This window comes from Kryptolebias marmoratus, linkage group LG21 (genome assembly GCF_001649575.2).
Source record: "Kryptolebias marmoratus isolate JLee-2015 linkage group LG21, ASM164957v2, whole genome shotgun sequence".
Classification (NCBI taxonomy): Eukaryota; Metazoa; Chordata; class Actinopteri; order Cyprinodontiformes; family Rivulidae; genus Kryptolebias; species Kryptolebias marmoratus.
In genome coordinates, this window is record NC_051450.1 from 1,425,623 (window position 1) to 1,446,768 (window position 21,146).

At 41.2% G+C, this 21,146-nt stretch overlaps 2 protein-coding genes across 2 annotated transcripts; one reads left to right on the forward strand and one right to left on the reverse strand.

Annotated features, from left to right (window-relative positions):
• The first annotated feature begins 225 nt into the window (after nt 1–225).
• fzd8a (frizzled class receptor 8a) lies at nt 226–4,892 on the forward strand. The gene has a single exon (XM_017437738.3). The coding sequence runs from the start codon at nt 763–765 to the stop codon at nt 2,500–2,502; it is 1,740 nt and encodes a 579-aa protein (XP_017293227.1). The 5' UTR covers nt 226–762; the 3' UTR covers nt 2,503–4,892.
• A 9,503-nt stretch (nt 4,893–14,395) lies between these two features.
• LOC108248760 (gap junction delta-4 protein) lies at nt 14,396–18,243 on the reverse strand. The gene is made up of 3 exons (XM_017437733.3): nt 18,133–18,243; nt 17,817–18,029; nt 14,396–17,630 (listed from the first exon to the last, which is right to left on the reverse strand). Exons 2-3 carry the CDS (start codon nt 17,878–17,880, stop codon nt 16,453–16,455), a joined length of 1,242 nt encoding a protein of 413 aa, XP_017293222.1. The 5' UTR covers nt 17,881–18,029; nt 18,133–18,243; the 3' UTR covers nt 14,396–16,452.
• Nucleotides 18,244–21,146: the final 2,903 nt, after the last annotated feature.

The window sequence follows — 21,146 nt, forward strand, 5'->3', positions numbered from 1 at the left end:
GTCAATCTCATTTAAGATGGCTGCCACAGCAAGTAAATATTAACAAACACAGAAATGGCTATAACTCAGTCAGTTTTACAGGTATTGAACTAAATTTTGATGTGATAGTAGCTGGGAGTCTTTCACAACACATATTCTGAGTGCATGAGATGATGTTATTTTCCAAGTTTGACCAAAACGGTTACAAGTCCATCATTCCTTGAAGTAAAATAGTCTTAGTTTAAAATGATGGCATGAAAAGCGGCGGGTGATATGCATTCTTTAAGCGAATACTTGGTGTAATCTGATAGCAGATGCCTGTTGGTGTGTACAGTCAGTGTAAACTGGGGTGAAGTGTGTGTGATCCTGAGCTGTGGAAGTAAACAGTGAATGAGTGAAGGGGAAGCACCGCCCCCGCCGCTCTGTGATTAGAGGAGCTGCTCCGGGGCGGGGGGTGTCTCCTGCCGGGTTCCTATATATCAGCACCGCTCAGACGCTGAGCTGGTGATTTGTGTGAGAACCAGAACTGAGTCTGGACCAGCAGCGTGTTGGGAGGAAAACCAAAACAAGAAGCGAGGCGGTTCGTGTTCGCACGGATCGGGGTTGTTCGTGTCGGCAGGCGGAGACCAGATTCTGGACGGAGCCATCTTGTCTGCCTCTCCTCCTCCTCGCACGCTGAACTCCGTGCAGGATCCCGAGGCGGGCGGAGATGATGGGTTCGGAGCGCAGCCCGAACGTCTAACCGAACCGGGTTAGCGCCACAGAGACACTAACACCACCAACATGGACCCGGTCGGGTTCTACCTGATCCTCTCGCTCGCCCTCCTTCCACGATCCAGCTGCACCACGGCCAAGGAGATCACCTGCCAGGAAATAGCCGTGCCCCTGTGCAAGGGGGTCGGCTACAACTACACCTACATGCCGAACCAGTTCAACCACGACACGCAGGACGAGGCGGGACTGGAGGTGCACCAGTTCTGGCCTCTGGTGGAGATCCAGTGCTCGCCGGACCTGAAGTTCTTCCTGTGCAGCATGTACACTCCGATCTGCCTGGAGGACTACAAGAAGCCGCTGCCGCCGTGCCGGAGCGTATGCGAGAGAGCCCGGGCCGGCTGCGCGCCCCTCATGAGGCAGTACGGCTTCCCCTGGCCGGACCGGATGAGGTGCGACCTTCTGCCGGTGCAGGGCACCCCGGACACTCTGTGCATGGACTACAACAGGACGGAGTCCACCACCGTCTCCCCCATGCTCTCCAAACCCACCAACCACCCCGGGAAAGGCGGCGCTAAAAATAAACCCGGACGAGCCGGCACGTCGGGGAAACCGAAGCCGCCAGCGGCGCCATGTGAGCCGGGCTGCAGGTGTCTGGAGCCCATGGTTCCGGTGAACACGGACCGGCACCCGCTTTACAACCAGGTCAAAACCGGACAGATCACCAATTGCGTCATGCCGTGCCACAACCCCTACTTTACGCACGACGAGCGCGCGTTCACGGTCTTCTGGATCGGGCTGTGGTCCGTGCTGTGCTTCGTGTCCACGTTTGCCACCGTGGCCACCTTCCTCATCGACATGGAGCGCTTCAAGTACCCAGAGAGACCCATCATCTTCCTGTCGGCGTGCTACATGTTCGTTTCCACCGGATACATCGTCCGGCTGATCGCGGGGCACGAGAAGGTCGCGTGCAACAGGGACCTGGACCTGGAGCATATCCACTATGAGACCACCGGGCCCGCGCTCTGCACCGTGGTCTTCCTCCTCATCTACTTCTTCGGCATGGCCAGCTCCATCTGGTGGGTGATCCTGTCCCTCACCTGGTTCCTGGCCGCCGGGATGAAGTGGGGCAACGAGGCCATCGCCAGCTACTCCCAGTACTTCCACCTGGCCGCCTGGCTCATCCCCAGCATGAAGTCCATCGCGGTGCTCGCGCTCAGCTCCGTGGACGGGGACTCGGTGGCCGGGATCTGCTACGTGGGCAACCAGAACCTGGACAACCTGCGCGGCTTCGTGCTGGCCCCCCTGGTGATCTATCTCTTCATCGGAACCATGTTCCTCCTGGCCGGGTTCGTGTCCCTGTTCCGGATCCGCAGCGTCATCAAGCAGGGTGGCACCAAGACGGACAAGCTGGAGAAGCTGATGATCCGGATCGGGATCTTCACGGTGCTGTACACGGTTCCGGCCACCGTCATCGTGGCGTGCTACTTTTACGAGCAGCACAACCGGCAGAGCTGGGAACTGACGCACAACTGCTCCAGCTGCCTGCTGGAGCGGGACCGCCGGAGTCCGGACTACGCGGTCTTCATGTTGAAGTACTTCATGTGCCTTTTGGTGGGCATCACGTCCGGGGTGTGGATCTGGTCTGGGAAGACCGTGGACTCGTGGAGGACTTTCTGCACCCGGTGCTGCTGGGGGAGCAAAGGCACCAGCGGCTCCATGTACAGCGACGTGAGCACGGGGCTGACGTGGAGGTCGGGCACGGCCAGCTCCGTGTCCTGCCCCAAACAGATGCCACTGTCCCAGGTTTGACTGGGGTGGGGGGGTGTTAAAGTGCTAATTTTATGTGAGATAACCCCCTCCCCTCATGTGTCAGAGGTACAAACTGGGCATTTATCTTCCCAACACAGACAGCTTTGTTTCCAGTCTCACAGAAATAAGCATTTTATTACCATTTTTTAATGTGGCAAGTGACTTTTGTGTTCAATCAATGCAGCAATGCTGAGTTCAAGTAAAAACGGTACTTCAGATATTCTGAAGTGGGGTTCTATGAAGCGGCTATGAACAGCCAGTGTCTTACCTGTCGTAGATAGCTTTTTGAACGACCTCAGTTGGCAGAACGGAGAGTTTAATTTATGTAACAGTGCTGAGGAGTTAACAGCTAAATTAAAGGCACCCACTGTGAAGTCACGAAGACCGTGCAGATTTTCACATATCCATAGTTAATGTGTCCTTAAATTAAAAAAATTGCAAGCAAAATTTGGCACCCGGTGCCAACTACCATGTGTTTGTTTACCTAAGGGAACAGATCAAATGTTAAACTTACCGGTCTAGACGAAGTTTTGTATAAGTTATGCATGTCTGAATGCTGAGCTGTCTTGCTCCACCACCGAGCTGGGGCCCCAATATTTATTTTTGACAGTTTACTTACTCTGTCTTTCTTTTTCCTTTTTGTGTTTAGCAGCAGATTCCCTCTTACACTTCCACCTCTTCCACGCTTGTCCGATTCTGTGACCTTTCTTTACTCACACAGACTACAGTCAGTTCTGTGACTCAAGCTTCCATTTTTTTTTTAGCAAGTGCTTTGTTTACTTTGAGCAAGGACCCACATTTTAGAACTGCTTTCAATATATCTGGAGAACTACGGGAGGAAACTCTTTCAAACTGCACTACTAGTTCAGAATAACGTTTTAATGTTTGATTTCATACTTTGCGATGAGTATCTTTAAATCACCAAAAGCCAGTATCTCTCTCAGTGTCTCTACTGTTGGGAGACAAAATTGCAAGAAAATACTCAAAGTTTCAGTTGGGATCACAATGAATTGGTCCTTACTGTACAAGTCCAATCACTGACGTTTTATAGAAGTTCACAGGAGCGATTTTTACCTAAAGCTTTTTTCATAAACTGCTGTAAATTCAAAAATATTTACATAAAAGCAGCAACTCACTGCAGGTAGTTCACTGGGCAGTAAATTCCAAACAACATTTGCAATGGAATTACATACGTTTGTTACACAGGTAACAGCATTCCTGCGAATGCTGTGCAGATATTTGATTGCAGTTTATCCTTTTTTTTTTTTTTGGGATCCAATCAGTCAAAATTTCATCGTCTGCCAAACCTTTGCAAAGTTGTCTCACGTTTCTGACCCTTTCAGGCTCTAAACTAAACTGTTATATACGATGTGACTATTTGAAGAGTAAATTTGTCAAAATAGTTCTAACTAGTTTATAAACTTCACATCAAACTGCACGGTTATTTACATGAGATCTGAAGGCTATTTGAAAGTGCAATTAGTGGCGGCGGCAGCTAGCTGCAGCACTAACCCGATAGGATTTTTGCAGTATTTGTTTGAATTGTAATTTGAAAACTGACAGATGTGAAGGTTTAGAAAACCTCTCACATGAACTGCTATAATGTTTTTTTGAGAATGGAATTAGTAGTTTGAACTTAAATGTGAAGTTTTAAGGGTAATGTTCTAAGTACTAAGCAGCTCCTGAAGTGCTACAGCTAGCTGCTGCTGCCACTGTTTGCTCTCTGTAATACTCATTGAATTATATGTGAACAACTGTGCAAGTGAAACTGACGGTGCTGGAAAGGTTTATAAGACAGAGTTTTCATGAACTTTTAGGAAGTTTTTGAGTTTGAAGTTCCTTTAGTACCCCAGCAATCCTCTTAGTTCTTTAGTTGGCTCAGCCTAGCCACTAGCTCATCAATCTGGTCAGAAATAGACTATTTCTTCAAATTGTTCAAACAGAACTGCTTGGCAAGGCCATAGGAACTATGGGTGCTGAAGGTGCTTCAGCACCCCCTTGTGGATGACAAGAAGTAACATGACAAAAATTTTAAAAAATGAATGAGTAAACAAAACAAAAACTTTATTCTATCGGAGTAGAACAGGTTTTCTCACTTTCCCACAGCTGTGGTTAAGATGGTGATTGTTCAGAACCGTTCCACAGAACCCCTCTTTCAAAAGATCTGGGATATCCCTTTAAGCCTTAAAAGTGCCCAAGTATTTTTACGGGTCCTTCATTTTGTAATTTCAGATGTATTTATATAAAGCTAATGTAAAAAGAAAAGTGTATATTTGTGTATAAAAGAAAAAGTTTATAAGAAAATGTAAATTTGTACAAAGTGTAGATGTCTCTTTTTTGTGAGAGCAAATCTGACCTTTATTTTGACAATAAAATTTTTGATAAATCTGCTTTGTGTAGCTCTGCAGTGTTTTCCCAAGCAGGGGCCGGGCTTCTCCGCTTCCTTCAGGGCACATTTTGTGGTTCTCTGCGGTCGCCAATGTCAAGGATGGCGGCCGGGCAGCAGCAGCAGCTCTTTAAGAGTCCCGGCTCAAAAAGGAAGCCCCCTTTTTAACCATCAGAGCCCGGTAATTAGAGGCAGGGGTTGAGTTGGAGCATCTCCATAATTGTTAAAGTCCTCTTCACATGCTTGCCAAAGCCTGCTTTCTTAATTTGGTAAAAAGAAGGAGCGGGTGAATGGAAAGAAGGGGGGAGGTGGGTAGGGTATAAATGCAGGGAACGGACCCTTTTCATCTGCAGAAACTTTGATCTTTCTTCTTTTTTTTTTTTTAACAGCCTCAAATAAAGGTGCTGTGCGTTAGAAGTGTCTGTGTGATGTGCCCAAGGTTCCCCCTAAACGTCCCCATTTGGACGCTTTGATGGACGTCCCAAAATTGAGCGAGGGAGCATTTTGGAACCCCTTCGCTTTTTAACGGAGAGGGGGTGGAGAGGTAGTGGGGGGGGTTGTCAGAGCTGAAACCTGCCAGAGCCCCTGCTTCTTCTGTGTTGGTTTTTTTTTCTACCTCTGAATTGAAACATCTTCTCCCTCAAGCTGTGTGAACGAGCGGGGGCCTCGACATGAATGATACAGAATCAGCAGTGAAAGCCCCACAGGTGGTCTGTTCACATGATCTCACATCTTAGAACGGGGGGCTTCGGAGGTTTTTGTTTTTTTTTTGCTACAAATGTATCTTGCTTTGGTCCCAATTAACCCAATGTGCTGGCAGAAGATGATACACTGTAACTCAGTGTAAAAATGCCTTTGATTTGCAGGTCAATGGTGACAGTGGTCTTTGTAGAGAGGGGCTGATTCCTTCACAGCAGATGGAAAAGCTCACAAAACTCTTTTCAGTCTAAACCCGCTTCACTCCAAAGGTCCATACAGGCTTCTCTGTGTAGGTTCATACAGCTGCTGCAAGCTGAAGAAAACCGCTTCTTGGTTGTTTAGTTTCAGGTTTGTGGTAAAAAGTGATATTGAGACTTTTAGTTCAGCTTCAGAAAGATTTGCTGTTTGTTGTTTTCTCCCAGAAACCTCAGTGAGGCTGAATTCTGAAACAAATGTGCATCTCCATCTAGTGGTGGAAGCAGCTCTGCACAGCTCAGGGCGAAGCATCTTAAACTTTAAAGACAAAGAAAGGTCTTAAATGCTGCTCCAGAGTCTGCAGCGTCATTGACACACAGTGGTGAAATCTGAGCTCAGGTGAAAAGGTTTTATCAACAACAAAACAACACCGCCGTCCTGCTTAAAAGGATAGTGCAGATGTTTTGAAGAGGTGTTTGATATAAAAGTTGTGAAGAATAACAAAAATAATAGCATTTTCTATTTTAAAAAATGCAGCGTAAATGCTGAGAGCTGCTGTATGATTGCTGAAATGTGTTGAAGCTGAAACTGTGCTGTTAAAGTTAAAACAAGCAGAACAAAATTAGCTGAATGAACGCTGAACAAATGCTAAAATGAGCAAAACTACCTAAAAAAAGTACCCAAAAGCCAAAACAAGAAAAACAGTGGCTAAAAGCAGCAAAGTAGTAACAAAAAGCTAAAACTAGCGTAACAGTAGTTAAATGCTAAAATGAGTAAAGCAATAGTTAAATGTTAAAACAAGCAAGGCCATGGCTTAAAGTTAAAACCAACATAACAGTAGCTTAAAGCTAACATTTGAGAAACAGTTGCTAAAAGGTAGCACCTGCAAAACCACAGCTAAACGTTTCAATTAGGGAAACAGTAGCTTAGAGCCAAAACTAGCCCAGCAGTAGCTGAAAGCTAAAACTGGCTGAACAGTAGCTAAAAGCTAGAAGAGGCAGAATGATAGCTAAAAGTATCATAAGAAGACAAAAACAGAGCAAGTGCACTGAAGCAGATTTCAAAGAGAATGTTTTGAAGGCACTGAAGAGATTTTAATGTGTTTTATGGAGGATTTTATTCTAAATATCTGTTTTTGAAAAGTATAAAAGTTTCAAAGACCGAAAGTCAGAGCACACCATTCCTGATCAAGCAGAACATTTTAATATATGAAGGGTTAAAAAAGCACAAAGTATGCAGATATAGTTTTATTGCAAAAAAAAAAAAATACAGAAGAAACTATAAACAAGAAATTAATAGTGTTAATATCTAACCTGTTGTAGGTAGCTCACTGAACAACCTCAGCTTGAAGAAATGGAGTTTATTTCTGAATGTGCTGATGAGCTAATGGCTAGTCTGAGCAGGATTAAGACCAAAGCTCCCCCCTAAAATAAGCTCCAGTGTCCAAAATGTTTCTTTGATTCATTATTCATTTTTCTGCTGCTGTTAATTCGCAGTACAGTTTACATATAATCCTGTGGGATTGTGCTAGTGTAAATGTGCGCTTTATATTTATATATATATATATACGTACATAAGTTGTTTTACTTTTATTGTTTACTTTTTATTATAACAAATCTAGTTAGTTTTATTTGGCATAGTCTTTTTTCTAAGGGCTTGTTTATTCTTAGGAGGAAAAAAGAGAATTTATCACTGCACACACGACGAGAAGCTCGTCAATCGTGTCAAAATGAAACTCTTCAAAGAGCTATCTACAACAGGTAAGATGTTAATTGCTCATATTTTTTCTAAGGAACTTCACTTTCAAAAGAACTGAACTTTTCTTTGAAGAAAACAAACAATTTCCACTTTCTGTTTCATTACATCTAGTGTAAATGTAGACACAAGCAGTGTGGTAGAGGTTGTTTCTTCTCAGACCTGAAAGAGGTCCATCCATCCATCCATTTTCTTTACCCACATCTCCATTCCAGGTCATGGGGAGCTGGTTCCTATCTCCAGCAGTCACTGTGCAAGAGGTGGGGACACCCTGGACAGGGTGACAGGTCGCAAATACATCTCAGGGCCACATAGAGACAAACAACCATTCACACTCTCACTCACACTTAGGGACAATTTTAGAGTTACCAATGAACCTAACATGCATGTTTTTGGTCTGTGGGAGGAAACCGGAGTACCCAGAGTAAACCCATGCAAACTCCACCCAGAAAGGCCCCAGGCCAGCAAGCGATCCTGCAACCTTGTTGCTGGGAGGCAACAGCTCTAACCACTGCGCCACTATGCCACCCCCAGACAGAGGTCTTCACTGCTAAATGTGGACATGCAACCCACCTGTTTGACTTCCCTGACACCATATTTGCTTTTAGCTGCAACCCATAGAGGAAACAGTTGATTTCCACCGAGATGCAGCTTGATCCTGTCTGTCGTCTTTAACAAGTGGCATCAGTCAGGTTAAGTGATTTTAAAGCTGAAAAGAGAGCGTCTCTGTGATTGAACCGTCTCGTTTCCTGCTGCCTCTCTTCAGACAGGAGCAGCTCTCTGACTTGTTTCTTTCAAATATTAATGGCAGCGATTGATGGACGGCAGACAGAGCAGCGCTCATCTTCTGATCCACATCGGGTGTTTCTCACTCCCAAAAGGAATGCTTTTATTCAGAGGATTTTACATATTTGCCTCAGAAATAGTTTTAAATCAATTCCAATGAAACCTTAAACTAACAGTGACTTCAGGTTTCTGTGACCCATTTAGATAAATGTTGACCTCTGACTTCTGATTCATCTATGTTATGCTCTCCTGAAACTATTTGCTTTGATGGTTTAAAAGCAACTATGGTTCAGATTCATTAATCTGAGCTCAGTGTAAAATATAAATGTTTTTGTGTCAGTAAACATATATAAACAGGTTAATTTCAATAACACCTGCCACCAATAGGTGAAGGCAGATCATGTTTTTGCCCATGTCTGTGTGGGCATGTTTGCTTGTCTGTCTGTTAGCAAAATATTTCATAAACCACTGGACAAATCTTAATAAAGCTTTCTGAAATTAATCATTGAATATCCATCTACAACTGATTAGATTTTGGAATCAATCTAATTTAAGATGGCGGCCAAAGCTAACTTACATTTGCCAACACAAAAATGTCTATAACTCAGTCAGTTGTACAGATATTTAGCTAAAATTTGATGTGGTTGTAGCTGAGAGTCATTTTTAACATATACTCTGAGCATGACAGTTTGTGATGTTGTATATGATTTATTTTATTTTATAGGTTTAACCAAAACATCTACAACTCTCTCTACAATTTCTCAACATAAGATGATCATAGTCTAAAAGATGAAAGGCTGCCCTCAAGGACTGCTAGGCCTTTAATTGTTTGTTCAATTTTTAAGACCTCGTTTTGAAGTTTGCTCTTGTTTGACAAAGACATCACATAAATGAGCAGTTTCTCCAATAGCACAGCTGTGGTCCTTACAGTGAACCCCTGATGTCCGCCCCTATTCCACCCACCCTTCTCTCTCTCTCACACACACACACACACACACACACACACACACACACAGCAGGATTGGGACACAGTGTTCCCTCAATCCTTCTCTGAATGACTGACATGTACACAAAAGGGGAACTTCTTTCATCTGAAGCGCCGGCTGTTTTCCCAGATTTGCCCTGGAATCACTGCGCTGGGTGAACTCCCCACTACAACAAAATAGCTCCACCCTCTGCACTGATGATGGATATGATGTCACAGCTCTGAGCAGAACAATCGAGTGCGACAAATACTCAGCATCACTAGATTTTCTTAAAGCAAACGTACAGTTTCTCTTTCTTTTCAAACTTGTGCTTTGGAGTTGCAGCTCAGGCTCTGCTCCACATTATTCATTATTAGCTCTAAAACAGGTAAAAGTTATGGAATTTCTCTTTATTACTTCTCTTTCCTCACTCATTGTTGTTAGTCTAACTTTTACATAGCACTTAACATTTTGTGACACAACACAGTTATTTAAAAAAAATCTACATGTTTGAACCTGTGCTACTCAAAACCATTATATGCAATACTCAGTTTTGACACTAGAGGGAGACAGAAACCTCATTGGTTCTTTCTGCAGAGGGAAGCAGGCTAAATAAAGACTTTCAAAGTTAACCTTATTTCATGTACTTTGATAACTGACAACCCATTATGTCAAATGAAAATAATCCAAATGTGCTTATATATGAATGGATTAAGAACGTATGTGTGTTATTATTTATTTTTTTCAATATTTGTGTTTTTCAACCAAATTTTGGATAACTGATTCAAGTGAAGAAAAAAAGGAGAGCTCTGAAGTAGCATTACAGTAACATATTTAAAGGCCTAGCATTCTTTGAAGGAATGCATATTGCCCGCCACCTTTAGATTTAGAGTAAGATCATCTCATACTGAGAAATGAAGAAGGTGTAGTTGTTTTGGTCAAACACTGAAAATAACATGATGCAAGATATGTGAGATGTCAGACTCAGAGTTTGTTTTCAGGATGAATCTCAGCTACTACCACATGAAATTTTAACTCAATATCTGTCAAATTGACAAAGGTATAACCATTTCTGCGTTTGCTAATGTTGATTACCTGTGGTGGCCATCTTGAATTGGAATGACTCCTAAAGTCAATCAGTTGTAGAAGTACAGCTAATAGTTATTTCCTGAAAGTTTTAATAAAATTCTTCCAGGAGTTCATGAGGTATTTTGCTAAAAGGCACACACATGAACACACACAGCCACAAGCAAAAACATTATTTTCCTTTGCTTTTTGGTAGCAGGTGATAATGTAGCTTCATAACCTCTTGCCTTGGGTATGAAATGTGTTTGTTTTATCAAAAAAAGGAATTTTATACATTTTCATTCCTTGGGGAAAAAATCGTCATGTATAGTTTGTTTGAGTCAAAGCATGTGAAACTACATTTATTGTTCCAAAAGCAAATAAATAAATAGAGAAAAATGCTATGAGCACTTTTATTTTGTGTTGAACTCAAATATATCAATCAATAACACAGACTCTGTATGTGAGAGTGTCCTAAAGTGCAGGAAGTCATTTACAAAGAATCAGCTTTCAATAAATTCATATTTGGAAGAAATATGTTGATAACTTGATACTTATTCAAACCGAAACTATCATTGTCTCTGTAGAGCAGTGGTCTTCAGTTAAAGAGCCACAACCTAATGCCTTTTTTTTTTAGCAAAGGTCCAGAGTAAATATATTTAACCTCTCCTTTGATGACAGCCACTCGCCTGTCCTCTCTGTGGGCTGGCATCTCCTCTCTTCAGAGAAAGATTGTGGGCCAGTAAGTGCTAGAAAAGCTGCACCACCTAAAATGAATTTCTGCTCTCATTTCGACCCATTACTTTAATTTTACTCCATTTTATTTGTTCATTCTGACAGGAAGCAAGAAAGTCTCCTTACTTTTGAGTTATTTTGTTCTGAATGTCAAAACAATCGGACCACTTGCTTGGAAGCCTGCAAAATGAAACTTGTCAGGAAGAACTAAAACAAAGACATTAGAGCTAAGCAGTCAAATTATAAAACAAGAAAGGAAAAGCTGAATGTTTTAATCATGCTGTAAAATAAGACAAAAATGATTTAATGTTTTCATTAATGGTGAGAAAGGATTTGTGTTAATTTGGTTTAACAGAGAAGAAGAAAAGAGATTAAAAATGGGTTTAAGGTAACAGATATCTGCACTTTTTGGGATTAACTAAAGCCCTACGTTGCTCCAAAGTTAGAAAAAAGGTTTTTTAAGTGTTCCATGTTTCCTAAAACTTAAGGGAAGTCAATAAATTCTGCATCCAGACTTTCCTTTAAACGGTTTATAATTCTCTTGTATTTCCTTTAATAAGAGCAGCAGTAAACAGTTATTATGTTTTTATGTCACTAAAATTGAAATATTCATTCTATTTGCTAATAAAAAGCAGATCATGTGTCACTGTAACATCGTCTTTAAATGACCAAAGACTACACCTTCCAAACTGCAGTCAACAGAAATATTTATAAAATAAATCTAAATAAACATAAGCAATAATGTTTTTGCCTGTTCTTTTGAGTGTGTATATGTGTGTTAGTGAGCCTGTTTGTTAGCAAAATATCTCTTAAACCACTGGATGGATTTGAATGAAACGTTTACAAAATAACAATTTACTACTTATTAAGTTTTGAAGTCAACCCATTTCATGATGGCCACTGGGGCTGATAAAAATGGCTTTAATTCAGTCTGTTTTACAGAATATGAGCTGAAACTTGGTGTGGTAGTAGCTGAAAATAATTCGCAACACATCCCCTGAAAGCAAACTGAATGCACGAGAGCTCACTATATTTAGTAAGTTTGATCAAAACAGCTACAACACCATAATTTCTGAACAAAAGAAAGATTAAAAATCTGGCATGAAAGGTGGTGAGCGATACACATTCCTTTAATTCTTTATTAAAAAATCAAATAAAATCCAGCAATTATCATTATTATGTTGATAAGAGCATCACTCTGAAGCAAAAGTCCTGAACTCATGATTGTATCTTTTTCAGAGTTTTCAGCCCAGAGTCTCTCAGTCCAAAATGTTCTGTATTTTTACCCAGAATCCTCTGTTTCATCAACTACAGCATCAGCCCTAAAATCTCTCAAAGCAATCAAGGCAGGAAAATTCCTTTGAGCACTGTTGTCCTTCGGAGCTGTTCCCATAACGACTGAGGGTGTGGAAAAGTCACAAACTGGAAGAGTACCTTAAAGTGAGCTAAAGTTCATCTGAGCAGCAGAGAGAAACTCAGTGCAGGCTGGATCCTGTTCCTTCAGCTCAGGCTTAGGACACTGGAAAGACTGCAGGACCCACTGGGGGGTCACTGGGGGGTCACTGGGGGGGTTGGACTCACAGAGCAGTCAATGACAACCATTTTCTTTAAAACAAAACAAAAACAAAAAAGTTATTGAAAAAAGAAAATACTACTTAAAATAGTGTCTTTAGTCTTTTATCATCGTATGAACCACTGAAATTTAAGTAAAACTAATATTAAAATAATTAAAATAATTATTGAATGTATATCTAGAAGTGTTTACCTTTTGGAATCAACATATTTCAAAATGGCCGCCGTGGCAAAGCAATCTTAGTAAACACAGCAATGGATATATCTCAGTCAACCTGACAGATAATGAGGTAAAATTTGTTGGCTGAGAGTCATTCTCAGCACTCAGCCTGCACGGTGGCAGGCAAAATGCAGCCCTACAAGGAGGGCTGAAGTTCAAAAACATGTAAAAGCAGATGAATAGTGTTCCTGCCAGTTTTAAAGCTTCCATGTTCGCCTGCAGCAGCAGCGGGTCAGATTCATCTGAGGGCGAATGCACATTTATCTCACTGTATTTTGTCTGATAAAAACCAAAGTTTTACAGTCAGTGTAATCTTAAGTGACGTTTAAGCACTGAAAAATGTACGGTATGTAGTATATATATTCCATTACTATACTCAGTAATGCAATATTTAGACTAATACTTTATTAACAATACACAAGATATTAATGGAGCAAACTGGTAAATGACTGAGAAAAGTTACTCAAATTGGAAAAAAAGGTCAAATAGTTCATATAAAGTAACAAACAATGTCTTCTTGATATTACATCAACAGGTTATTAATTTGATCACGTGCTGAAAGAAATACAAGGCTACCTGGAAAAAAAAAACTATGTTAATGTGATTCCTGCATTGCTTTTCTCCTATGATAAAATAATAAAAACTAAGCAAAGGCTCAAGAAATTCATGTAAAACATCACAACATTTTCCAAACAGCAGCTGATTTAAAGCCTCTAAGACAGCATTTAACATTTTCTATCACGAGGGGGCAGCATGGGGCCACACTACAACAGAATGGGGCAACATAAACATAATCAGCCACCAAAAAAGGACTTTAAACTTTCCATCTTTTTTAGTGTTGTATTTGTTCACAACTAAAGGTGAAAATCCATAACTGCTCTATGCAAAGTCATTTAAATTTAAAAAGGGAATAAAATAATAAAATATATAGCAAAGAATATAAAATAAAAACCTGTACATCAGTTCATTTAGTAAAGGATTTAATTAAATTTTATTGGAGAATAATTTGATTAAAGAAAATTAGGTGGAGATAATACTTAAATCTTTATGCATGAATAGAAATAATATGAGAAAATTCAGTGTTAAACGAGTATAGAATTATGTTCAGTCAAACAGTTTCAATTATCACTCACTGCCTGGTTATAACTCAGCCAAATTTACAGATATTAATCTAAAACTTGCTGTGATAGTAGCTGAGAGTCATTCACAATACATACCCTCAGCATTACACAATATGTGACATCTTTGCATAAACCTTTGGCTTTAATTGTTGGTGCCAACCTTAACTGTCTGTTAGCAAACTATCTCATGGAGCAATGGGTGGATTTCAATGAAACTTTCAAAAAGACAATCATTTTATGTAGAGTTACAACTGATTATATTTTGGATTCAACCCAATTCAGGATGGCCACCACAAGTAATCAACCTCAGTAAGCACATAAAAAACAAAAATTCAGTAAGTTTTACAGATACTGAGCTAAAGTTTAAAGCAGTAGTAGCTGAGAGTCATGCTCAACACATACTCAGATCTTGTGTGAGATTGTGCATGACGTCTTTTACAACAAAATGGCTACAACTCCATTATTTGTCATCATAAGATCATCTTAGTTTAAACTATGGTAGGAAAGACAGTGGGCGATATGAATCCCTTTAAGAAATACTAGGTAAAAAAAAGTGTTTTGGTAAAAGACATGTCTAACATACTTGCTTTGACTGGAGCTTTTGTCATCTTGAGAAAGACCACAAAAGCACAAAGATCAAGACGTATCCCTTTACACAGAGCTCAGCCCTCAGCTACACAGCAGCAGATACAGGAAGTGGTGCAGCTGATTTATTTCACGTTTTTTGTAAATTAGCCCACAGGCTGACAGATTACAATGTTTTCCCCAGATGTGTCAGCAAGGAAACACATCATATTATCCATGACAAGCATTCATCATGGTGAGACGTTAGAGTCACATTAATGCAAGCTTTGCTCGAGGTGAAACTAAAGCCCCAGCAAAGCAGACCGCAGAAGTCCTGCAGGGCAGCAGCTAGCACTCCACCTCTCTGCACTCTATTTCTAGTGTGGTAGTATGTTAAGGTTTGTATTCCTCCTAAGCTCTGTGAGGCCTTGAAATAGAGTGACAAGCTGTCACCATAAATACAGAGCCCCTATGGGGGAACATAATTACTTTGTGATCCTATGTCGACTTCAGAGCATCCTTCACTTCTGAGGAGGAATCCTATTACCTTCTACGGGCTGGCTGACAGTATTGTCTTTCCTTTTGACCTGAGCCTTTGACCCCAGACCAGAGTCTGCTCATGTCCACTTTGACCTTTGATCTTTGCGCGTAAGGAGGGGTAGGAGTATGGTATAAAGCATCTTTGGTGGAAGTTTGTGTACTTTATCCAGACCAAGGCCTGCCTTTGTTTATGGGCAGTGGGGATGAAATCAACAGAAACAGGTGGGCTACACTCTTAGATACTTTTCCCAAGGATGAGGATTAGCTCTAGAAAGTCAAGTCATTCCGGACTTTTGTTTGGAAAAAGGTGGGTGAGGTTTGTCACCTGGCATCATTGGGCTTCTTGAAAAGTGATAGCTCAGTAAAAGTTGCAGCAAATAGGATTATGATTAATGAGCTGGAAGTGTCGGGTGTGTGAGTTGCTATTTTAGATTCTCACCAGATGACACAACAGTCTGCATTGAAAAATGAGTTAAAAGGCTCAGTAGCAAAGTCAGCTCCAGCAGCATCTTTTTATCCAGTTTCTACACCTGCTTGATACTGTACAGGATGGCAAACTAACATCAATATGCATTTTTAGACCAAAGAGCTATAGAAACTAACAGTTGTAAGGACCATTACTCCCACTATGAAGCAGTAAGAAGGACCTGTGTTTGCTTTCTCACTGCCAGGAGAATGTGCAACACTTATCCAACAATCCGTGTGGCCATGTCACTTATGCTCACAACATTTATTATCAACAAACTTGTATTGCAGGTCTTTGGTTAAATTTTAGAACTTAGTTTAACATACAAGTAGTTTAACCTAGAAAAATGTTCAGAAGAAAGTGGACTAGAAGGCAAACATTCAAACAACAAATCAGTCTACTTTGGGTTGCACATGTTCAAAGCAACGCATATCATATCAGATAACGACAAAAGTGTCGTAGCAATAGTATAAGAGAAAGGGTAAAACCCCATTTTGTTCATTTTTATAAATTTATTACAAAAGAAAATCCCAGGGACAATCTGCCTAACCTAAGATTGTGAGAGAATCCCTTTTAAACAAAGTTTAGCAGCAAAACCTCCCCCAAGGGAACCAGCTGTCTCATCTGGGCTGGAGAGCTGTATCATTGGAGGGCATGACCTGGCACCAAACTGAGAACACACTATCATTATGCATGGTAATTCTGCTACCTGTTGATGAGGACATATCAGAAAACCTGTCAGGAAATCTTATTTTTCATAGCAGAAAGTTAAGTAGCTTCTGCTTCAGCAACCCAAATGCAGTTTTAATGGTGCAGGTGTTATAAGAACGATCAATTCACTCAACCAGTCAACGCATGTTTATGCACGGCCCACCTTTAACTTACACCCACTCTGATCTTTTCTCTTGCCCACCTTCATTACCCAGCTCTACCAGCATACACTGACCCACCCTCCTGGTACAGACTGCTGTTGCTGTGGAAATATTCCCGACTTGAGCTCCTGACTCCCCAGAGGATAACCCAATTTCTCGTCTGGGTGGAGGTGGAGGTTTTAGTCTGCTGCGTTTGTTAATTCGAATTGATCTTGGAGTCCCTTCTTGCTCCTGGGGGCAGAGAGCCACCTCACTGCCATTCCTCTCCAAAATGTCCTCTTGGGAGTCATCATTGTTTTTGTTGTTGCAGCATGGAGGTTCTAGAGAGCACGGGTGGGAGCATTGCTTCAGGGTGCTTTCCTCCTGACCCGAACAAAGTTTTCCTTCTCCACAAGAAACCCTGCTTCCATGCCTCTTCCTGAAACTCCCAGTTTTCCCAGACTGTGCTTCTAGATCTTGTTGAGCAGGTGCGGCGTTTGAATCTGTCCCTGTCAAGGCCACTTCAGCTGAAAGGAAACATCTCTCCTCCTCAAACATTTTCTCCATCATCATCTTCCTGCTGGTCTTCTGCCTCACAGAGTGTTTGATGGCACAAATAAGATCCACAACGTTGAGGAGAAGTGACAGAGTGGCCATGGCAAGCATGAAGTTGAGCATCACGGTCTTCTCAGTGGGCCTGGAGACGTAGCAGTCCACCTGAGTAGTGCACGGAGCCTGCTGGCACAGAAACCTCGTAGGGATCTGAAAACCAAACAGATAGTAGTGAGCCACCCCAAATCCTGCCTCCAGCAGAGTCCTGAACAGCAAGTGAAGGAAATAAGCTCCTGTGAAGCACCGTGCCCCCCCTCGCTGCTCAGTCACCAGAGGCGCCTTGTTCAAACACGTCTCGTTAAACAGCTGAAAAGCTTTGGCATGACTGGTGGCGTTCAGGGCCACTGAGAGGCCGTTTGACACCTCGTGGACCACATAGACGAGGAAGAAGATGAAGGGGAGGTTCAGAGTGACAAGCTGCACCAGCCAGAAACGGAAGAGTGAGACGGGAGAAAAAAGATTGTAGCACACGTTGGCACAGCCGGGCTGAATCGTGTTACAGACAAATCTCTCCTGCTCATCCTGATAGAGAGGATAACCAGCAAAGAGGAGGACCAGAACACGGAGGAAGATCATCACAATGAGCCATACTTTTCCTGTTTAAAAACAAACAAAAACACTTGTTTATGATAATAAATTCCACTTTGAAAAGGACAAACCCTAGAAATCAGAGAAAACCTTTAGAGTTCATCTTAATAGATTTTCATAAATGTATGTCAGTATATTTTATTTTATTCAAATATATTAAATTGTCTTTTAAATACACATTGAAATCAACTCACCCATCAAAGTGATGCTGTCATTGACAGAGATAAAGATGATGTCTGAGGGACCTGATCCAACCATGTTCTCTTTGCTCAAGGCCTTCTAAAATCTCCCTGCCCTGCTGCTGATGGCCAAAAGGATAAACCCCCTCACTTCATAGCTGTCCACTTATCCTCTCCTAGTCGAGGGTCACAGCAGCTAACATTAACATTCTCCAGGTGGACACTCTCCTAAATGGAAAAAAAAACTCATTAAGGTTAAAATCCTTTCTGAAACGCTCCAATCAGCCCTGATAGTCTGAATGAAAGAAACCATGCAGACACTCCGTGTTACCTCTTCCTCTGTCCCTCTGCAGACAACTGTCTGCCCTCAGACAACAGAAGACAGGAGCGTGTCCCATTGTAGGTCTATTCTTAACACATTTCCAGAAGCACGTAGACTTCTGGCATTGCAGAGATATTTTCGTGCTGCTAGCCGTCCTCCCTGCATAGGAACAAGCCTTCATGCTTACTCATTCTAAATTGCTGTATTAAGTCCTCAAGCACAAATGGCAAGCATGTTCACACTCACCACTTCCTAGTCATACACATTTCTGCAGCAATAAACCGCCATAACATGTCAGTATGCAGGCTGGAATTTCACTGTATTTTCCCACAGATGATGATAGTTTGTGGGGAAATGAGGATTAACAGCAATCCTTTAGTCTGGGTACAGCAGAAGTTTAGATTAGGACTGAATCAGCACAGTTAATACAACAAAAATCATTTTAAACTTAAAAGTAGGTTATCTTTTATAAGAAAGGCACTATACAAACATTGTAACTAATCAAACAAAAAAGCAGTAGACAGCAGCTGGCTTGCCTCAGAATCACCACAGATCAGCGGCCTTTAGGATTTTCAAATTGAATTACACAAACTGATCCCTCAAAGAACATTTAAAGCAACAGATGTTTTTTAAGTCCTAGTGGTTTTATGTCTCAGGACAAAATAAGAACTGAAGGCCTAATCCGATCTTAAAATTAGGTAAGTGTTATCTTAGATGATGAGCTACAAAGCCTGACATAGTTTTGACAGTGCACTGGTTTGGAATATTCAGGTGTGTGTTGACACAATGTCACAGAGGAAGGACATCAGTGGTGATCTTAGAAAAGCAACTGTTGCTGCCTGTCAGTCTGGGAAAGCCATTTCCAAACAAACTGAGTCTGACAAAATAATCTTTGAACTGAAAAAAGGACTTACTTTCTCCTAAGACTGCAAAATGAATGTCAATATACAAACTGGGAATCCAGCTGGATTCTGTTCAAAATACACAACACGGCATGCAACATTAAAAAGAAAAACATTAGCTATTAAGGTCCTTGTTCATACTGGATAATAACATTGCTATGTCCAGAATCCAGGATGTGGATGGTCTTTGAAGGGGCCTCCACAACCTCCATCTCAGTGTGGTGGTGGACTTCAGGAGGAGTCACACTGACCCTCCACTGGTCATCGGAGGCACAGCTGTGGAAATGCTCCACATCTCCGGGGATCTGGCATGGACCATCAACACTCAGAACATGATCAAAAAGACCCACCAGCACCCGTACTTCCGCAGGAGGCTGAGGCAGACAAGACTCCTTTCAGAATTTTATGTTTGCTACAGGTCACATTTTGTTTTTTGTTTTGCATAAATGACAGTAAATTAAATTGAACTGAAGTTGATATTAAAGTGTAAACACTTATAAGCCAGTTGAAGGGGTCTGCTGCTAGGACCATTAAAATGGAGAAGAAACGCAGCCACAGGAGGAAGAGTTTGAACAAAAGTACAACAAATATTTTAGGACAGAAGCTGGGAACTAAAGCCAAACCTTCTCAGCAAAATGCTTCACTCCTTCTACTAAGGGTGGCATCCAGGACACTGTTCCAGACTTCTCTCTCTCTACTGGAATGTTCGGAGGCCACCAGATGGTAAGTTCTGGCTGATAGGTTTAGGATTTCTTTCAACAACAACAAAAAAAGCATGTAACAAATTGTTTCAATAAATAAAAACGTGCACCTTATTTTGGTTTGCTAAAATAACATTTGCACAATCAGATGTGAAAATACATAAAATCCATGCAGTACATTCAAACCAGTAATCTTTGGATCATGAATGAGTTCTAAGAAACGGTGAGCTTGTAAATTTGCTTAGTTCATTGTGCAGTGTTTGTAGGGATAATTGAAGGGAAATGTTTGACAAAAGCTCTTACAAAAACTCACAGCATATCTCTTTGTGGGGACTGAATTGCCTTGGAAGGCAATTACCAAAAGAAGCAACTGAAATGCAAATGAGGGCTAAGGATTAAATGTGTCCCACAGTGACAATTTGGCAGACTGTAATCTCTGTATTACCCCTTGCTCTCAGGTCTTTACAGAAAAAAAGCTTTTTCTGGGAGAATAAGTCCTCACATCAGTTGAACAATATAATACAAACTGAATTATTGTTCTGCTATTGTACTAAGAAGACAGCACTAACACCACTACAGATGATCTCATATTTATTATAATATAATTATTTTGGCATTGGGGTGACCTATGGATAAATGATATTGTCACATTGTTTTGTATTTTGTCATACATGTTGGTATTTTTTTTTTTTTTTCCTTGGATTACAAAAAGCCACAAGTCATATGACCTTTATAGTAATACATGGTGTGTGTGTGATGTTCATGATGTGTTCCTTTTAGATGTACTGCTTATGTATTGAGTTGAAGAGTAGGAAAAATATATTTTAAGAATTGTGTGTGCTGTGTTGCTGTAGTGTGACCGCCTCATTGTTTTTGTTGGTGTATTTTGTTCTGTGTGACGTTGCTGCAGAATACCTGTGGCGTTCACCAGCATCTTCTCGTTGGAGTTCTTCCATGAGCCTGTAGTAATGATCGAACTGAAGTCTTCTGTCAGTATCTAGCCACCGTCTCACCCACCATCTTCTGGGTGTTCAGTTCACAACAGATACTGGAAAAATGTTGTGTAGACGTTGGTGCTTTTATAATGCTACATAATACAACAAAAATCCAATAACTGTGTGGCTGTCATATTTATGAGGTCCAAATGCCAAGAGCAAAAAAGAAATATGCCACTGACACACAGCTCTAACAAGACGGATAAAGAAGATGAGCAATGACAACATCTATGGCATTTTTTAACATCAACAATAAACCTGTGTCAAACAACTTGGTGTTGCTGGATATCTATTGGATCTATCTATTGGATCAGAAACCTACAGAGGTGATGTTGGGATGTTATTTTCTGACAGCCATGTATTTCCATACACCGCAGAGACAAAACTGAAACAATTATATTGGCAGACTAAAGACGAAGACACAA

Excerpts from the sequence above, each read along its gene's own strand:
- fzd8a (XM_017437738.3), top strand. The coding sequence starts at position 763 with ATGGACCCGGTCGGGTTCTACCTGATCCTCTCGCTCGCCCTCCTTCCA.
- LOC108248760 (XM_017437733.3), bottom strand. The coding sequence starts at position 17,880 with ATGGTTGGATCAGGTCCCTCAGACATCATCTTTATCTCTGTCAATGAC. Across the intron at positions 17,631-17,816 it reads TGACAGCATCACTTTGATGG|GAAAAGTATGGCTCATTGTG; the intron begins GTGAGTTGATTT and ends GTTTTTAAACAG.